Source organism: Lonchura striata, chromosome 2 (assembly GCF_046129695.1).
Source record: "Lonchura striata isolate bLonStr1 chromosome 2, bLonStr1.mat, whole genome shotgun sequence".
NCBI lineage: Eukaryota > Metazoa > Chordata > Aves > Passeriformes > Estrildidae > Lonchura > Lonchura striata.
In genome coordinates this window covers 96,628,931-96,645,475 of record NC_134604.1, presented here as the reverse complement: position 1 = coordinate 96,645,475, position 16,545 = coordinate 96,628,931, and the positions used below count along the sequence as shown (strand labels likewise).

Sequence of the window (16,545 nt, the reverse complement as noted above, 5' to 3'; positions counted from 1 at the left end):
AGTAGAGAAACCACACATCTGGGCATTTATGGCTTTATTGTCTCAAGTAACAGATATAATTTAAAAGCAGAGGTGCTTTTTCTAGTTCACTGGAAAGCAGCAGCATAACTGAAACAGTGGTGAGCTGCTACTGATCTGTTATTGCAATCAGCTACTTCTGTCACATTTTATGTGAAGAAGAAAGGGGGATAAATTGAAACTAGCACATAAAATACTGTTTTAACATTGCTGCTGGCTAGATTTGTAAATGGAAATAATAAATCCTAATACAGCATTGAGAATAATACTAAAGAATTCCCACTAGCTTATGTTATTTACAGCTGTTCTAAAGTTTTATTTCTTTCATTTATGTCCCTTTTCAAAAGGGTTGGACCTGAGATGGTGCTCATAGTTAGCTAATCTTATGCTAGCAAATCTCAGTTTTAGCTAAGTTTTACCGCAATGCCAGATAAAAATGGTATTATAAAATTAAGCAGTATTGCACGGTAATCTGCTAGAAGATAAAATAAATTTTCATAGAATATTGAAATTAAATGGTATGAACTGATTGTTTTGAAACGCTCCTAAATAACTGAAAATAAGTGTAAAGGAGTGAAAAAGAATGCATATGTCTTTATTATCCCCATAGCTTCCTTGGTGATACAGGAGTAGAAATTGTTAGCATTTCAGCTCATATAAAAAAAAGACATACATTTTCTGAAGTTCAGATTAAGAGTTGTGGTGAAAGCCAAACTGTGCTGTGATTATGGCTATGGAGATGGTTGAAGTCACTTACAAAATGATGGAAGCTGGAAGGGATCTTTAACGGTCATCTAGTTCATCCCTCCTGCCCTGGGATCTTCCATGAGGTGTCGTTGAACAGTTCCAGTGATGGAGCATCCACCACTCCTCTGGCAACCTGTTTCAGTATCTCACCACCTATAAAAATTTCTTCCCTAGACCCAGTCTAAATCTACCCTCTCAGTTTTCATCTGTTGCCCTTTGTTCTGTCCCTACAGGTCTTGGTCTCTGTCTTTCTTGCAAGCCCCCTTTATATAATGAAAGGCTGCAATAAGATTTCTCTGGAGCATTCTCTTCTCCAGGCTGAGCAACCCCAAGTGTCTCAGCCTTTATTGAAAGGTGCTCTGGTCCTCAGATAATTGCTGTGGCCCTTCCCTGGACCCGCTCCAACAGGTTCTTGACTTTCTTGTCCTGAGGATCCCAGAACTGCATGCAGTTCTCCATGTGTGGCTCGTGAGAGCGGATTAAAGGAGGATAATCCCTTCCCTTGACCTGCTGGCTACATCTTGGAAACTTTTGTGAACATGTGACTATACACTTGTATGAAGACATGCACAAACATGATCTTTTTAAACATTCACAAAGAGAGAGCTTCAAAGCACAGGCTTCATAGTTGTGGTAGCAAATTCAAGCTTACAAACTTCGCTGAGATCAGAGCACAATGCTGCAGTTTTGAAAAACGATTGTGGTTGTCTCCATTACAATGATTCTAATGTATCTATTTATCCTTCTGAATTGTATACTGATGGAATAATTTTTACTTTATCTGTGTGAGTTTTATACATAAGAAGTTATATATTGTTGCAGTTAAGAGCCATCTTGCAACTAGGCTTGACATGTGCTCACTCAGTTGATCCATGAGTGGGACTGGGGAGAGTATCAAAAGAGTAAAGGTAGAAAAACCTCATGGGTTGTGATAAAGACAGTTTAATGGGTAAAGCAAAAGCCATGCACACAAGCAAAGCAAGGCATTATTTCACTGTTTCCCAGATGTTCAGCCATCTGCTTCGTCATGCATAGTGGTGATTTGGGAAGACAAACACCATCACTCCAAATATCCATCCCTTCCTCCTCCTCCTCCCCTCGGTGTTATATGTTGATTATGATACCATATTGTATGGAATACCCCTTTGGTCAGTTGGGATCTTGGGATCATCTGTCCTATCTGTGTCTCCTCCCAACTCCTTGTGCAACCCCAACCTTCTACTGGTGGGATGGGGTGAGGAGCAGAAAAGGCCTCAATGCTGTATGTTAGCACTGCTCAGCAGAAACAAAAACATGCCTGTGTTATCAGCACTGCTTCCAGCATAAATCCAAAGCATAGACCATACTAGCTACTGTGAAGAAAATTATGCCAGATGAAACCAACAAATGTAACATATGTATATTATTCCATTATTTGTATCACTCTATAATAAAAAAAGAAAAAAAATTAAAAGGAGAGAGAAAAATATACAGTGCTGCTATATTAGTACTTTACATTCTGGCTTAACTGAATTCCTCCTCCTTGGAAATTGATTTCCAGATCTATAATTGGTGCCAACAGTGACAATATACTGCAGTCACATTCCCTGTGGGAATACCTTGCCTAATTCCTATAAATGGGTGTCCTTTTACTCCCTCATAGACTGACATTTGTAGCCCAATTCTGTACTACAGATTTACCAGACTCTTCAGCCCTTTTGTTTCCAGTATGGATTTATAAATGATAGAAGAAGTACATACATATAATGTCCTAAGTATGTCAGCTTAGGATGTGTTGCAGGGTTTGTACCCCATTTCTCATGTTCAGTCATTTAGGTCTTCCTGATGTTGTTTCAATCTTCTACTATCCAGAAAATAAATCATTATTTTGTTTCATATTTGAACACCACAAACATACACTTCTGAACTCTGAGTTTTTTCCAGACTTGAGCCTTAAGAAATGTCTCTAGAAGAACAGCATGTTGCTGTTTGTCCCTGTGCCAGTTTCATACTTCTCTTTCTCTTCTCATCATGTTTTCTTTTCTTTTACCTTAAATTATTATTTTGCATGTTATCCTGTATTGGTTGTTTTACTGCAGTCAGGATAAATCAGAGCTGTACTGTATTGATCTCAGGAATGCACTTTTTAATCAAAAATATAAAATAAAACTGGCACAGTCATCTTTTGGGAAACTCATGTTACATTTAATTGAATTTTACATTTACATAAAGGTTGTTCATTATCTTTGCTTGACAGTTTAAGTGTTGTGCAATATGGAAATGCAACTAATGGACTTTTCATGAATCACTACTAATCCGTATCAATTTCTTAAATGCAAATGTTAACTTTTGTCTACTACTTAGCAATTCTAGACAGCAAGTGTTTACAAAGATGGACTGAAAGATGACTTTGTTCAGTTTTCCAGCAAACTTGCCTGCTGAAATGCTTTCCTAACTTTTTAATGTTCTCTTTACACTTGTGTGAGCCTTTAACTCCACAAAAGGGGCTAGGAGTCAGGATTGGTACTTACATTGTGGCACAACATTATTATCTAAACAGAACTGGATGGTGTATTCCATTTAAATATGTTAGGGTGAATATGTCTAGCCTGAAAGAAATATTACTATTCATGTACATTTCCTTTGTCTTTCAGAACAATGGGTCACTTACTTGGTGCCAGAATCATAAACAGTGTTCAAAGGTAAGTCCTGTTTTTTCCTCTCTCATTTATGTTACCTAGGTGCTTTCAGTCTCCTGTCTGTAGATTAAGTGCTTTTCTTCTTAGCCTGTTTTCAGAAGTGTCAGTTTATATTTTATTTGGAAACCTCAGCCTGTAATAAAATACCAAAAATTAAAACCAAGTGATTAACTCTTTCAGGACAAAGGACTCATGTTGGAGGATACATATCAAGCATAGTTAAACAAACATAATTCTGTCATTTTAAGAAAGTTTACACTGGAAACTAATGTCTCATTTGTTGTTTTTTCAGTATTTCTGGTTATAAAAGAGTAAAATTGTCAATAACTTAAATATCTTCCTCCAACAGTGCCAGGGTTTCAAAATTCAACATTTCATTCAGTTTGGGTATTTAATTTTTATCTTGAACCTGAGTTTCTTGGAAAGTATTCTTGCCACAAATCCCAGTGGCTCTACTGATGCTTCTTTCCCATTCTAGTATTTAAACCCTGGAATCCTAGAGGGTAGGTGGGCTAATTGTAAACTGATTCTCCTGTACAAGGGTCTTTTTATGGTGCCTGGATGGAAGCAACAGCAATTTGTGAGCTTTAGTGGGTTTAGCTCAAGTGGAATTGCACATTTGTTGCTGACTGTTCATAAATCTCATGGAAGCTGCATTCATTGGAAATTTGCCTAAACATCCTAAAAATGTGTTTCTATAATAATTTAGGCCTTTTTAGTCATGAAGGTTGTACTGAAAATGGAGTTAAATCTAAGTAGCATTGTTCTGTATTGTTTCAATAATGCAATCGATGTTAAATGCTGATGCTAACCCTTGATTTTAAGACATGTTGATTTCTTGTGTACATTTAAAGAATGGGATTATACATTCACTGATCTAGCTTCTTTTGACATAAAAGGGATTGGAGATGGGCCGATTTTTTGCCTGTTCTGTTGCAGATAAATAAAACAAAGTTGATTGCTTTTATCAGTATTAAAATCCAGAGTATAACAGTGTCAATATAAGAAAATAATGGAATGGAACATTTCCTGTTAGTTGTGCCACACTGCTAAGGATTTCACTTCTGCAATGAAATCTTATCCTTAAAATTCTTCTTGAAAACCCCAAACAGATGTGCAAAGTACTTATTTCATGATAACTGAATTACCTTTGCAGAAAAGTATGAAGGCCTTTTTCCACTGTGATCCTGATACATTTTTTTAAGAATTTAGTTGCAAAGTCTACTGTGGTAAGTAATCAAAAAGGTTTTCCAATGGTTTGTGTCTCCCTAACAAAGAAGGAATCATACAAGAAAAGTAATCCAGGTTTTGCAGCAGGGCAGAGATTATAAGACTATCTCTCTGAGTCACTCCCAAGTTTATAGAATCCACATAAGGTGTATATAAACTGACATGAATTTTACCTTAAAATTGAATCAGTGTCTTGAAATCAGTGTATAAATGCTACAAACTAATATTATATTGTATTACAAAACAATGATAGTTTAAGTTTTAAATTACTTAAAATGTGCTTTGCAGTCATGTTACCCTATGTTTTTCATTCTTTCTTAGGAAGGTAATAGATTTTCCTTAAGAAAGCAGTTTTGCCATATTTAGAAAATAAATAAATGTAAACTTGGCCAAATTGTTAGCAGAGCTAAACTTAAGCATGATGTTATCTTTTCAGCATGGCTTTGATTTTCTGTGTTTTGCAATGCAAAGTTAAAAAATGCTTTAGCTAACTAAAATTTTCAAAGTGATGCAGGGAATTCAGTTATCTTTTAAAAATGCAAATTCCTTTTACTTCTCAGCACCTTGGCGGAGGAGGTTTGTGTATGACTATGACAGGTATTGGAAGATTCCACAAGGAATGGTGTGCTGCTCAATCTTACTACAACTAACACGGAAGGCCTTGTTGGAGAGATAAAGGTTGGGGGCAGCCTTTGCTCCAGTGACAGTGAGATTGTGGAATTCAGTATTGGGCAAAAAGGAGGCAGGGCAGCAAGTAAGACAGTAAGCACGGACTTCGGGAGAGCAAGCTTTGTCCTTTTTTGGGGTCTTCTTGGAAGAATCCTGTGGGAACAGATCCTGTGGGGAAGAGGGGCCCTGGAGAGCTCATTGATCTTAAGGATCACTTCTGTGAAGCTCAAGAATGATGGATCTCAGCAAGCAAGAAAGTAGGCAAAGTGGGCAAGAGACCTGTGTGGATGAATAAAGAACTCGTGTCATTTCTCCAGTGTAAGTAGGAAATACACAGGAGATGGAAGCAGGGTCAGGCCACTTAGAATGAATATAGAGAGGTTGTCAGAGTGAGTAGAAAGGAGGCAAAGAAGGCCAAGACACATCTGGAATTAATGGAATGGGCACTGGTAACAGAGGACAAGGAGAACACCTTTGTTGCATCAGTCTTCATTGACAAGACCAGCCTTCAGGAATCTTTGACAAAGGAGATCTGGGTAAAGGAGTGTTTGTTGGAAAGTTTTCCCTTGGTTTGGAAGGATTGGGTTAGAGAACCCTTAACTTCCATGATTCCATGGGCTCTGATAGGATGCACCCACCAGTGCTGAGAGACTTGGTGAACACCATAAGTAGGCCAAGCACAATCACCTTTGAAATGTTATGGCAATCAGGGGAAGTGCCTGAGGACTGGAAGAAAACAAATTTCACCCCAGCCTTCAGAAGAGGCAAGAAGGAAGATTTGGGGAACTTAGCCACCAGTCAGCCTCATCTCAATCCCTGGAAAAGTGGTGGAGTGCCTCACTCTGAAGTCCATCCCCACATGGATGACAAGTAGATTATCAGGAATAGTCCTTGACCAGCCTGATGGCCTTCAACAATGAAACAATTTACCTGGGTGGAGGGGGAAATGCAGTGGATATTTTCTAGCTCAATTTCAGCAAGACTTTTGACATTTTCTTGCAATATACTCATAAACAAACTCAGGAAGGAAGGACTGGATGGATTGAGAACTGACTGGCTGGCAAACTGCAGAGGGGATGTAATGAGGCACAGGGTCTGGCTGGGGCCTGTCATTTGTGGTATCTCCCAGGGTTCAATAATGAGTCCAGTATTGTTTCTCTTGTTCATCAGTGATTTGGATGAGAGGGCAGATGCCTCCTCAGCAAGTTCAGTGACAACACAAAGCTGGGAGGAGTGGCCGATAGCCCAGAGTGCTGGGCAGCCCTCAGAAGGGCCTCGACAGGCTGGAGAGATGGGCAGGGAAGAGCTGTGTGAAATTCAGCAAAGGCAGGGTCCTGCACCTGGGCAAAAACAACCCTCTGTGCCAGGACAGCCTGGGGCTGACCTGCTGGAGAGCAGCTCTGGGGAGAAGGATCTGGGGGTGCTGGTGGACAACCATCTGTCCATGAGCCAGCAGTGTGCCCTGAGGGCCAAGAAGGTCAGTGGGATCCTGGGGGGCATTAGGAAGAGCATTGTCAGCAGGGAGGTGATCCTGCCCCCTGCTCAGCCCTGCTGAGACCACATCTGGAATGCTGTGTCCAGTCAGGTCCTACCCATAACAAGGTCTGCCCATAGCTGTGGCCCTGTTGCCATTTCAAGACAAGGGGAATGGATTCAAACTGTGTCTGTGTTAGGGGCATTTCACATATACTCATCAGCCCTCCACGTTCCCAGGGGCCACATAAATGTTTCCACTAGCATGACACATTCATTAGGGCTGATACTACTTGGTGTAGAATTGTTCATGTACTGAGGGTCCATTCATATTTGGTCTAGGTAAGGAAAGTTAAAATATAGCATTTATTTTACTTTACCAGTAGATTGCTGGCCGCCTGTCAGACTTGCTGAGTAATGCAAAACTGGACTCATAAGCAAAAGCATGAGGAAGTAGAACTGCAACATGGAGCGACTGAAAAAGAAAGTGGGCTGGATTGAGCTGGGCTCACTATTTCCTAAAGAAAGTTGTTGGACAAGTACCTGGATATCAGTCGGCTTATTCCTAGACACCACAGGGGTAAAAAGCATATCTGGGGAGAGAACTGGACAAACAGACACTCCCTTCTTTTTTTGCACTTACAAAACTACATAAAACCCCAGTTCCTCTTGCCAGCAACTGGTTCAGCACAGGAATTGAAAATAGAACCTCTGCACAGGTTGTTGTCTGGCTGGGGAAAGACAATTAAAGCTGGAAACTGATGGATCTAGTTTTTTATGCATCTGGCCTAAAGTCTTCCATCACAGCCAAGTGATTGGCAAAATATTGCAAAAAATGTATTTATGCCTGTAATCTTCAGACTGTCTTTAAATAATATTTTTACATTGGTTATGTCTGTAGGTAGGCAAATATAACCTATTATGGGCTTATTCCTCCATTTTCCCTCCAAGTAATTGTATTTGTTCTGATGTATCAAACTCTGAGTTACCTAAGTGATTATTTTAAAGCATTATGAGATACAGGTTATATACAGGATGAAGTAGTGTATTTAGTTTATATACTTCATCTAAAACATAATTCAACTCATTTCTAGCACAGGTAGTCAGTCCGCTTTACTACTGGAAGAGGTGCTTCTTCCAGTCCCTCTCTTGCAGCCCATCCACTCGGGAGGTGTGGGGGAAAAAGAGTTGCCTCTGAAGTCTGAGAGGAAAAATGTTGAATACCTTAGCCTTCTCCCTAACCATGTTTGACCACGTCCTTATATTCTTGCCAGGACTGGTCTCCATACTTCCACTGCCTGTGCATTTCCTTCTTGTCCTTTAGCTTGATCAGAAGGTCTCCACTCATCTCTGCAGGTCTCTTGCTTTCCTTTCTTCATTTTTTACACTTGGGGATTGAGTATTCTTTTGCTGTATGGAACATGTCTTTAAAGATCTGCCAGCTCTTTTCCTGTGTCCTTTAGAGCAGTTTCCCAGGGAGGCCTGTTGACTAACATCTTTAAGAGCTGGAAGTTTACTTTCTTAATATTTTAGGTCCTGACCTTATTCTTTACCTGACCCATATCCCTCAGGACTGTAAACTTCACTAGTGCATGAACATTGCATCCTAGGCTGCCTCTAACCTTCATATCACTGATTAACTAACTTGGTTAAAGCATTACAATAGCCATTAAATTTGCGGATCAATCTTTCCCTAACTGCTATATGTGGATTAAGAACTACTTCATATATGAAATACTATCAAAACCTGGCCTAAGAAAATAATCTGTAAGGCTGACTTAAATACTTCAACGGTAACAACTTTGCATTAGAAGTTATATATAATAATAATAAACTGTTCTATGTTGTGTTTTGAATTCCTTAATTGACTTGACCTTCACTCTTGGATTTTACATAATTTCACATCTTTACATAATTTCTGAGTTGAGGTTTTTTGCCTCTCCTTAAGTTAGCCTCTAAAAATTTTTATGTGATATTTTGTCTCTTTTTCATCTTTTAATGAATGGTCGACTAGAGCAGGTTGTCCAGAACCAAATCCAGTTGGAATTTGAGTGTCTCCATATGTAAATACGACAACCTCTCTTGGCAGCCTACTTTGGTGTTTGAATGCCTACATAGAAAAAGAGTTTCTGTATTTTTTGTTTTTTGCTTCGTGCTTATGGCCTCTTGTTTAGTCCATAGGCATGACAGAGAAGAGCCTGGCTACCTCCTTTCCATTGCGTCTCAATTGATATTTATAAACATAAGTAAGATCCCTCTAAACCTTTTCTCCAGGCTCATCAGTCCCAGATATTTGCACTTCTCTGTATATGGCAGATGCTCCAGCCCTTGAATGAAATTCTTGGCCCAATGTATTCTTCTTATTTTCTACTTATGCTTTCTAAGTCCTGAATTACTTATTCCTGCTGCCATTTGCAAATCTTCTGTCCTTAGAATCCCATTGCCTTCCAGTGGCCATTCTTGCTAAATTGGATGTAAATGCACAGCTTTTGCTGTCCCTGCTCCATTTTCCTGGTTTGTTTTTACAGTGTGAGCTCCACATTTCCAAGCCTGTTCTTCTCAAGTAGTTGGAAGTGCTGAGCATTTAACAGGTGCTTCCCTATAAAAACAACAGAGCTGCTTGCTGCTGAGAGTAATATGAAAGGGCAGAGCCCTGCATTGATGCTGGCTTAGTGAAAAACGTATTTTCGACCTAAGGTTTGGGGCAAGGGGGATGAAATGACTGGGAAAGGCATTTCAAGAGTTTGTGAAGTAGACATAATTTATTTTTTTTTACAGCTCCTTACACAAGGGTTTTGGTTGTTTTTGTAGGCAGCTGAAAGTCAAGAGACCAGCAGGCATAATTTAGAGCTGCATGTGCTGTGGCATTTACAAGGACTGGAGATAAATGGGGATCATCGTAACACACTGTGAATTGCAATGCAACTTTCTTGTTCCCAGTGGCCAAGGCAGTGGTCCCTGATTGATTGATTCTGTGAGAAGGCTGAAAGGCTATTTCATGAGTTTTCAGAACTGAGAGGAAAATGTGAAAATAAAGACAAACAGTTTACTAATACTGCAGCCAAATAAACATACCGTTAGACTATCTCAAAAAGACAGTTTACTTTCTGTTTAGAATAATATACACTCCTGAATTCTGTATTTGAACAATTGTTTCAGGCTTCCAGCAGAGCTCTTTCCTGAGATAATGCAGGTGGAAAGATGAGTTAATGGTTTAAACAATTAGAGATTTGATGCAGTCTTCCATCTGTCAAAGCCCACTGAAATGAAAGCTCACAGTTTTAATTTGTGCCTCCAGCATCTAACTCAGTCTGAAATGGTGTCAGCGATTTGCCCTGCCCACAGTAGTGTTATTCTTATGTTAAGCATTCTGTGCACACATGCTGAGAGACTTCTATCAAACATATTAGTGTGCATTTGAGAGATCATTAGCCTGAAGTAGCTGAAACATTCTAGGTTTCTTAGCCAGGAAACCCACATCTCTGCTGGAAAGTGTGTTGAGCCACTGTTATTTACACAATAAAGCTAGAGCAGGATAGGGAAAGCTTTGTAAAGGTTAGCAGGAATAGTGGTACTGTGATTTAAGTGACACCCATAAAAGAGTGAGATAATGTTTTTTTCTCTAAAAAGATGGGATGAATAAAAATTTATTTCTTGATCAGCTAGACAGATTGTTTTTTCTTTCATCTAGTAAAATCTAAGGTAAAGCCATTTAATAGAATTGGAGTTCATAAGAATTGATCAGATTATTGTTCTGCTAAATAGATAAAAAGTAATGAGCATATAAGAAATAAGATGTGATACTTACTGTTTGCATTCTCATGGATTATTTGATTTTTTTTTTAATATTTATCTATAAAAAGGATACTGAGAGAACCATAGTGGTTAGATGATTAAAGTTCAACTAGCTAATAAATAGGGTGACAGAAGTTTCTAGATATTTGTTTTTGGCAAAATAAAGAAGGAGCTTTGTGTTTCAGTGTTTGTGTTTAAAGCATTAGTGTATAAGTGTGTTGTGATTGCAGGAATCCCTTTGTTCCTAAGGGCCTTGAGAACTGGCAAATAAACAGAACAGAAATCCAAACATTTGCAGTACTCTGTAATGTATTGCTTGTATTTGTAAATATCAAGTTTTATATTTTGGGCCATTGAAAAAACAGTTGTGTTAGAACATGAAATAAGTGAACACGAAGTAAGTTCATAATCTTTGCAGTTGCTATATTGGATCACATCAGTCATCTTTCCAGTCTAACATGTGTGTTACCAGCTGGATTCTCAATAGATAAGTATACCTGTAGGTCTGGAATAACGTACTGCTAGAGAAAAAAAAAAAAAAAAACAACAAAAAACTTAAGCCCTTTTACTTGTTTTTGTGTGATACTGTGCAACCTAAAGGATACATCCTTTTCAGAACACTAGTTTTGGCTTCTCAGCTCTTGCTGCTTGCTGTTTGGTGCATCTTAAATTTTTTTGTATTGGAAGAACAGACCTCATGACTTTATGGAAGATGTTTTGCTTGGTCTTGACTCTGAATGATGCTGCTGATAACTTTCTGTCTCTAGTAAAAGTGGTTAGAATCAAGTTTCTTCTTTCCCTTTTTAAAAGATTATTACAACTGCCTGAGTACTTATGAGGGATAGGGAGGAAAGATCAGATTGGTTTTATGTCCCTATAGCCCAGGTTTTGTTGATAAGGAATGCTGATGTTCTCATTGATCTTCAATATGGCTTTACAGAAAAATTTGGTTCTTTGGAGCTTGTTCTTTTGGCCAGTTGTATCTGTTCTAAGGAGATAATCAACTCTGATTGCTGTGCTGTTTGAAAATAGAACTCCTGAATACTGAGCAAACCGAGCCAATGCTGAGCATTACCAGCTGAAGATTAAGTAACCCTCTTTCACAGAGAAAAGACACAAAATTGTCATTAATGACTGAATTGTGCCAACACTGGCTTTGAGATTAATAGCATAGCAGTCTCAGGTCTGTTCTCAGAAAAGCAAGGGCTAGCTTTAGACTTTAAATCTGCATATGCTGTGGTAAATAGAGACATACACTACAGCTAAAGGGAGAAATGTGTCCATGGGGGTGTTCACATATAAACACAACATATATTATTGAAGCTGGCATGCTGAAGCACTAAATGCTTCTTTAACTTAGCTTTATCTGCTTCAGTGAACACTCTTCAAAATCCAAGGTCATTCAGACTGCAGAATCCTTTATTTAGAGGTATTTGAGCACAAAAATAATCCCTTCTTAGAAACTTTTGAAATACCAATGCAGCTATTCAGTCTAATCAACTGTAAATTTTTGTCATCTAAAAAGCAGATGATTAAGTAACATCTAGCAGAAGGATAATTATCATTGGAGTAACACTGGTCAGACAGTAAAGACAGACGCTACTACTGAGATTAAGGAGAATTAGCAGTAAATCTTCTTGAAAACAAGTAACAGATTTATCTTCCAAAATCTTCAGTTTTACCAGGTCTCTCACCACTAATTTCACTGAAATCTTGTACGTATTTTTTTCTCATCTTTCACTAACTTTGCATGCTATATGCAGAGGGAAATATGTGACATGAAAATGTATTTGAGATCTTGATTTCCCAAATACATTCTTAGCTCCCAAAGCTCAGCTGCCTGATTTGCTATTAGGAAATGTTAATAGCTTAAACAAGTCAGAGAATCTGTACAAAATTTATAAATTTGCAGACAAGAATCTTAGTTTTATCTTACTACATTCCATTAACCTGATTAATTTGTAGTGCAAAACAGGCTGTGATAGTCTGTTCAAAAGTATGGTCCTTTTCTCCTCTTGTGGGAGACAATTGCAGAGTTAGATCAAATACAGCTCTAGTTAAGTGACAAAGACAAAATGTACTTGCATTGACCTTTAATGTAGTAATAAAATACATTCAAGCCATTGGAAAGGGACATATGTCTGCATCTTAACTGTGACTTCAAAAAGAGTTGTGCTTGACTAGACCCAGGGCATTATTCAAAACCCACTGAAGTAAGGAATACTGACTTTCAACAAGCTTTATACCCATCTAAAAGTTAAGATTGTGCTTTTTCAAGTGACCTCCCTTGGAGTTTCTCCATTACTCTAATATTGAAGGAGATATAAAAGTGTGCTTAGGTAGATGGAGTTACTGTGCTGAGAGGGAGGCAACTATCTTTTGAGGCAGGCAGGGATGCAAGTGCCCTTTTCTCCACATATTCATTGAAGTGTAAGGAAAGCATTAAGCTGGAAGTGAGAGCGATGACTCTTTTCTACTTTTGAGTGCCTGCAAAGAATTGGAAAGCTGTCTGAGCACATAGGCATGGTCTGTCCTTAAACAGAAATTGCAGGTTTTATTTTGTAACACTTTGATATTTAATCAGATGCTGAAGAGTTAATTGCCATTTAGCACTGGCTGTATATTAGAATAACTCTCTGTGCACAACAGACAAAAATGCTGCTGAAAGGGTGCAGTGTTAAAGAGCTGGTTTTGTGCTATGAATTTTAAGTAGATCTTCTTATTGAGTTTCCCTAAAAAGTTCTGCCTAAAGTCAATTCAGGGTATAGTCTCAGGTGAACGGACCAAAAAGGTAATTAGTTCTGACAGTTCTTCCATAATATTCACATCTGCTATATGGATTACAAGCATACATTCTGATCTTAGTCATATCAAATATTTTTAGCTATTTCATTGCTTGAAGAATTTAAGTGCACAGTGTACACTTTTCTCTGTACAGCATGTAACTGTACAGATAAAAGTCCCAATATGGAGATAGTGACAGGAAAATATTTGGGCCTTTTTTCTGATACCATGAACTTTCTAAGTCTGCAATGGTTCTAAAGGAAACTTCCTGCAGTCTAATTTACAATTGGTTTGCATCCTCATTTTAAATGAGTGACCAGTTACTTGGGGTGTAAAGTGAAAGGGAAATTCATAGCCATATTTATTGAATGCTGACATATGCATTTAATCCATATGGAAGATGTGGAAGTAGAAATTAGAGGATTGCTCTGTTTAAATATGTAAAGGAATTTTTTTCCTGTGAAATGTGAACCAGAAGACTGAGTTATAAACAAGGACCTTTTCCCCAATATATCTAATATTCTGTTTGCTTTAAGTTGTAAAACCCATGGGTTCCAAAGAACCCATTCCAAAGAATGTTGGAGTTTCCAGCCCCTGACTTTGAATAAAGAATACAGCTGACTATGTTTATTTTTCCCATAGGCGTGATATTGTTATATCTAAAATCCATTAAATTTCAAAATCCACAATAAATCAGGGTGTGAACAGGAAAAGAAAACTGAGTTACAGCACTTGGGATTTGAACTGCACGCTCTAAAAACAGTAGAATTTTTTCAGAGGTAGGAATGAAGAATCAAATTTTGAAGTATTTTCATATAAAGAATGAAATATTTTCATTTTTTTGGTTTATAGTAAACATTTAGCTGCATTGCTGCTCACTGAACTTTGAGCACCCTCAGGCGGGAAATAGACTTAATTTTTTTTTTACATAAATATGGCCACCTTGTTAGCCCTAGTAAACAACAAAATATTGGTTAAATGGTAGTTACCACTTCATAATTTTTTCTCAACTTTTGTCCAGTTAAATTAGGCTTTAACATTATATGTATTCTTATGTGCCCTTTTCCGAGATGTGGAATTTTTTCAGTTTGGCCTGAGAACACAATGCAGAGCACCAAACACATCCTTGGCCTGGTCCAGGAATGCTTATGGGAGCTATGGTCAGACCCAGCAGGCGGAGCCCAGTCTGGCTACACTTGTTAACTTTGGTTTGGTTCTGGACCATATTGTTGAGTGATATCTGAATATATCATTATTCACTCACCAGGAGGCAGGTCTAAAGCTCCTAAAGGGCCAGGAGCAAGGGAGGCAATTGCAGGTTTTTGGTTGAGATTTTTTAAATATTAGGATTTGTATCTGTAAAGAAGCACTGAGACAATAGAGCTGATGAGTAACCATTTAAATCATTGAAGACACGACCAAATCTATCTCAGCAAGCCTGGCTCAGCAAATGTTTCTTAAAGAAACGTTGTTTTTTCAGAGAAACTCTTAAACATCATTCCACTGCTGATCTATTCTGCTCATATATTATTCAGTGTTCTGTTTTCCTTTCCTATTTATCATTGAAGATATCTGCATGACAGAAGTATTGTGTTTCTTTAGAGTTCAGCTTCTCCTGGTGTACAGTTTCCTCATCCAAAGTCATGTTTCAGTTTGTGTAAAATACAACTCCTATGATAATTGTAACCTATGTTTTTGATTGGGCCGTGATACAGAAAATAATCCCCTTTTAATTGCTTGTTTTCTTCAAAAGATGAATTAAATCTTTCTGTATAATAACTGAATAATTTAAAATTAATCTATAGTTAAATAACATATTTGAATAACAAATGAGTGTTTTTATTTTTTTTTAAAGAAAGATATTTAGCTGGTAGTTTTCTCCCCTTACTTTTTCCTTTCAATTTCTACCCATCCCATTAAATAAACTGAAACCAGGAAAACGAAATTGGTGTAGCTTTATTGTGGAAGTACATTTTTTGTTAAATTATAATAGTGGTGCAAAAAATCACAAGATGCACTTCATTCAAAGCAATATCCATCTATAGGGGAAATCATCAGATTTTTATGCTTTCTCAATTTAATAAGTGTTTGAAAATATTGCAGATTGAGGACTTTAATTCCTTAAATGGCAAATAAGTAGGTCATCATCATCTTCAGGGAGAGGCTTATTTGTCCTCATTATTCCTGGGGTCCAATATTATGCAAATTTACTTCATAATATACTTGAAAGTAGTTATTTAGTTATTGTAAGGAAATTCGTGTATCTATAGGCAGTACTTTAAAGATTTTATCCTGAAAACAGCAACAGCAAAACAGATTTACAAACACTATTCATATACATGGATGCTTTTAATCACTAATAGGGGAAGATTGAATTAATTAGAAATTCAGCTTTTCTTCCTCCTTTTTTAGTGGTTCTATGGTAGGAAAGTTGTCAGATGTGATCCTGATTTAAAAGGGTTAGTGACTTGTAAGTGCACTTTATGGCTATTTAAACGATTACTTTTGGCAGATTAAATAAAATTTTTAAAATACATTCTTGGTACTCTGTTAAAAAAAAAAAAAGGGCACAGCAGGGTGATGAAAGAGCAATGAACAGGCAGCATAGTAGTGTAGGCAGATCACATACTTGCATCTTTACCAACAAATGTCAGGGATCATTCCTGCCTTGCCAACAGGATCCTAGTGGAGGCTTTTTGCACCTCTGCCATCTGCCTACCACACCTTTCTCTTCTTAGAAAAATGAGTTGTTGTTTTAATTTTATTAAAAAAAAAATAAGTTCACCGTGGAATTGAAGGAAGAAAGAAACTAAGTGCCATACTGTAATAATTTGAAATTTTTTTTACCCCCACAGTTGTCAGTTTTCTGGGTAGGTCAGTGCAATTCAAACAATTGTGTGTGTAGCAAGTGTATTTTTTGTTTGCACAGAAGCTCAATTGATCAGTTAGACTGGCGTGACATTTTAAGTACATTCTTGTTTGGTTTGTTGGGTTTTTTCCCCTGGAGAAAGGCTGAAAACCCTCAATATAGTTGTAATTTTTATTTTACTTTTATCAGACAGTGAGTTTAGGGAAAAGCTCTTGAGTATGTTTTATTATGCTGTCATGGAAAGCTAGTGCATTTTTTCTTTATTGCTAACATTTGTTGGGT

At 37.6% G+C, this 16,545-nt stretch overlaps 1 protein-coding gene across 1 annotated transcript in view; it reads left to right on the top strand.

The window, feature by feature from the left end:
* Positions 1 to 16,545, top strand: part of ANOS1 (anosmin 1) — a 124,590-nt gene that overhangs the window by 19,711 nt on the left and 88,334 nt on the right. Inside the window, exon 2 of the mRNA XM_031503838.2 lies at positions 3,399 to 3,446. Within this exon, the coding sequence (XP_031359698.2) occupies positions 3,399 to 3,446 (48 nt within the window). The remainder of the gene's footprint in view (positions 1 to 3,398; positions 3,447 to 16,545) is intronic.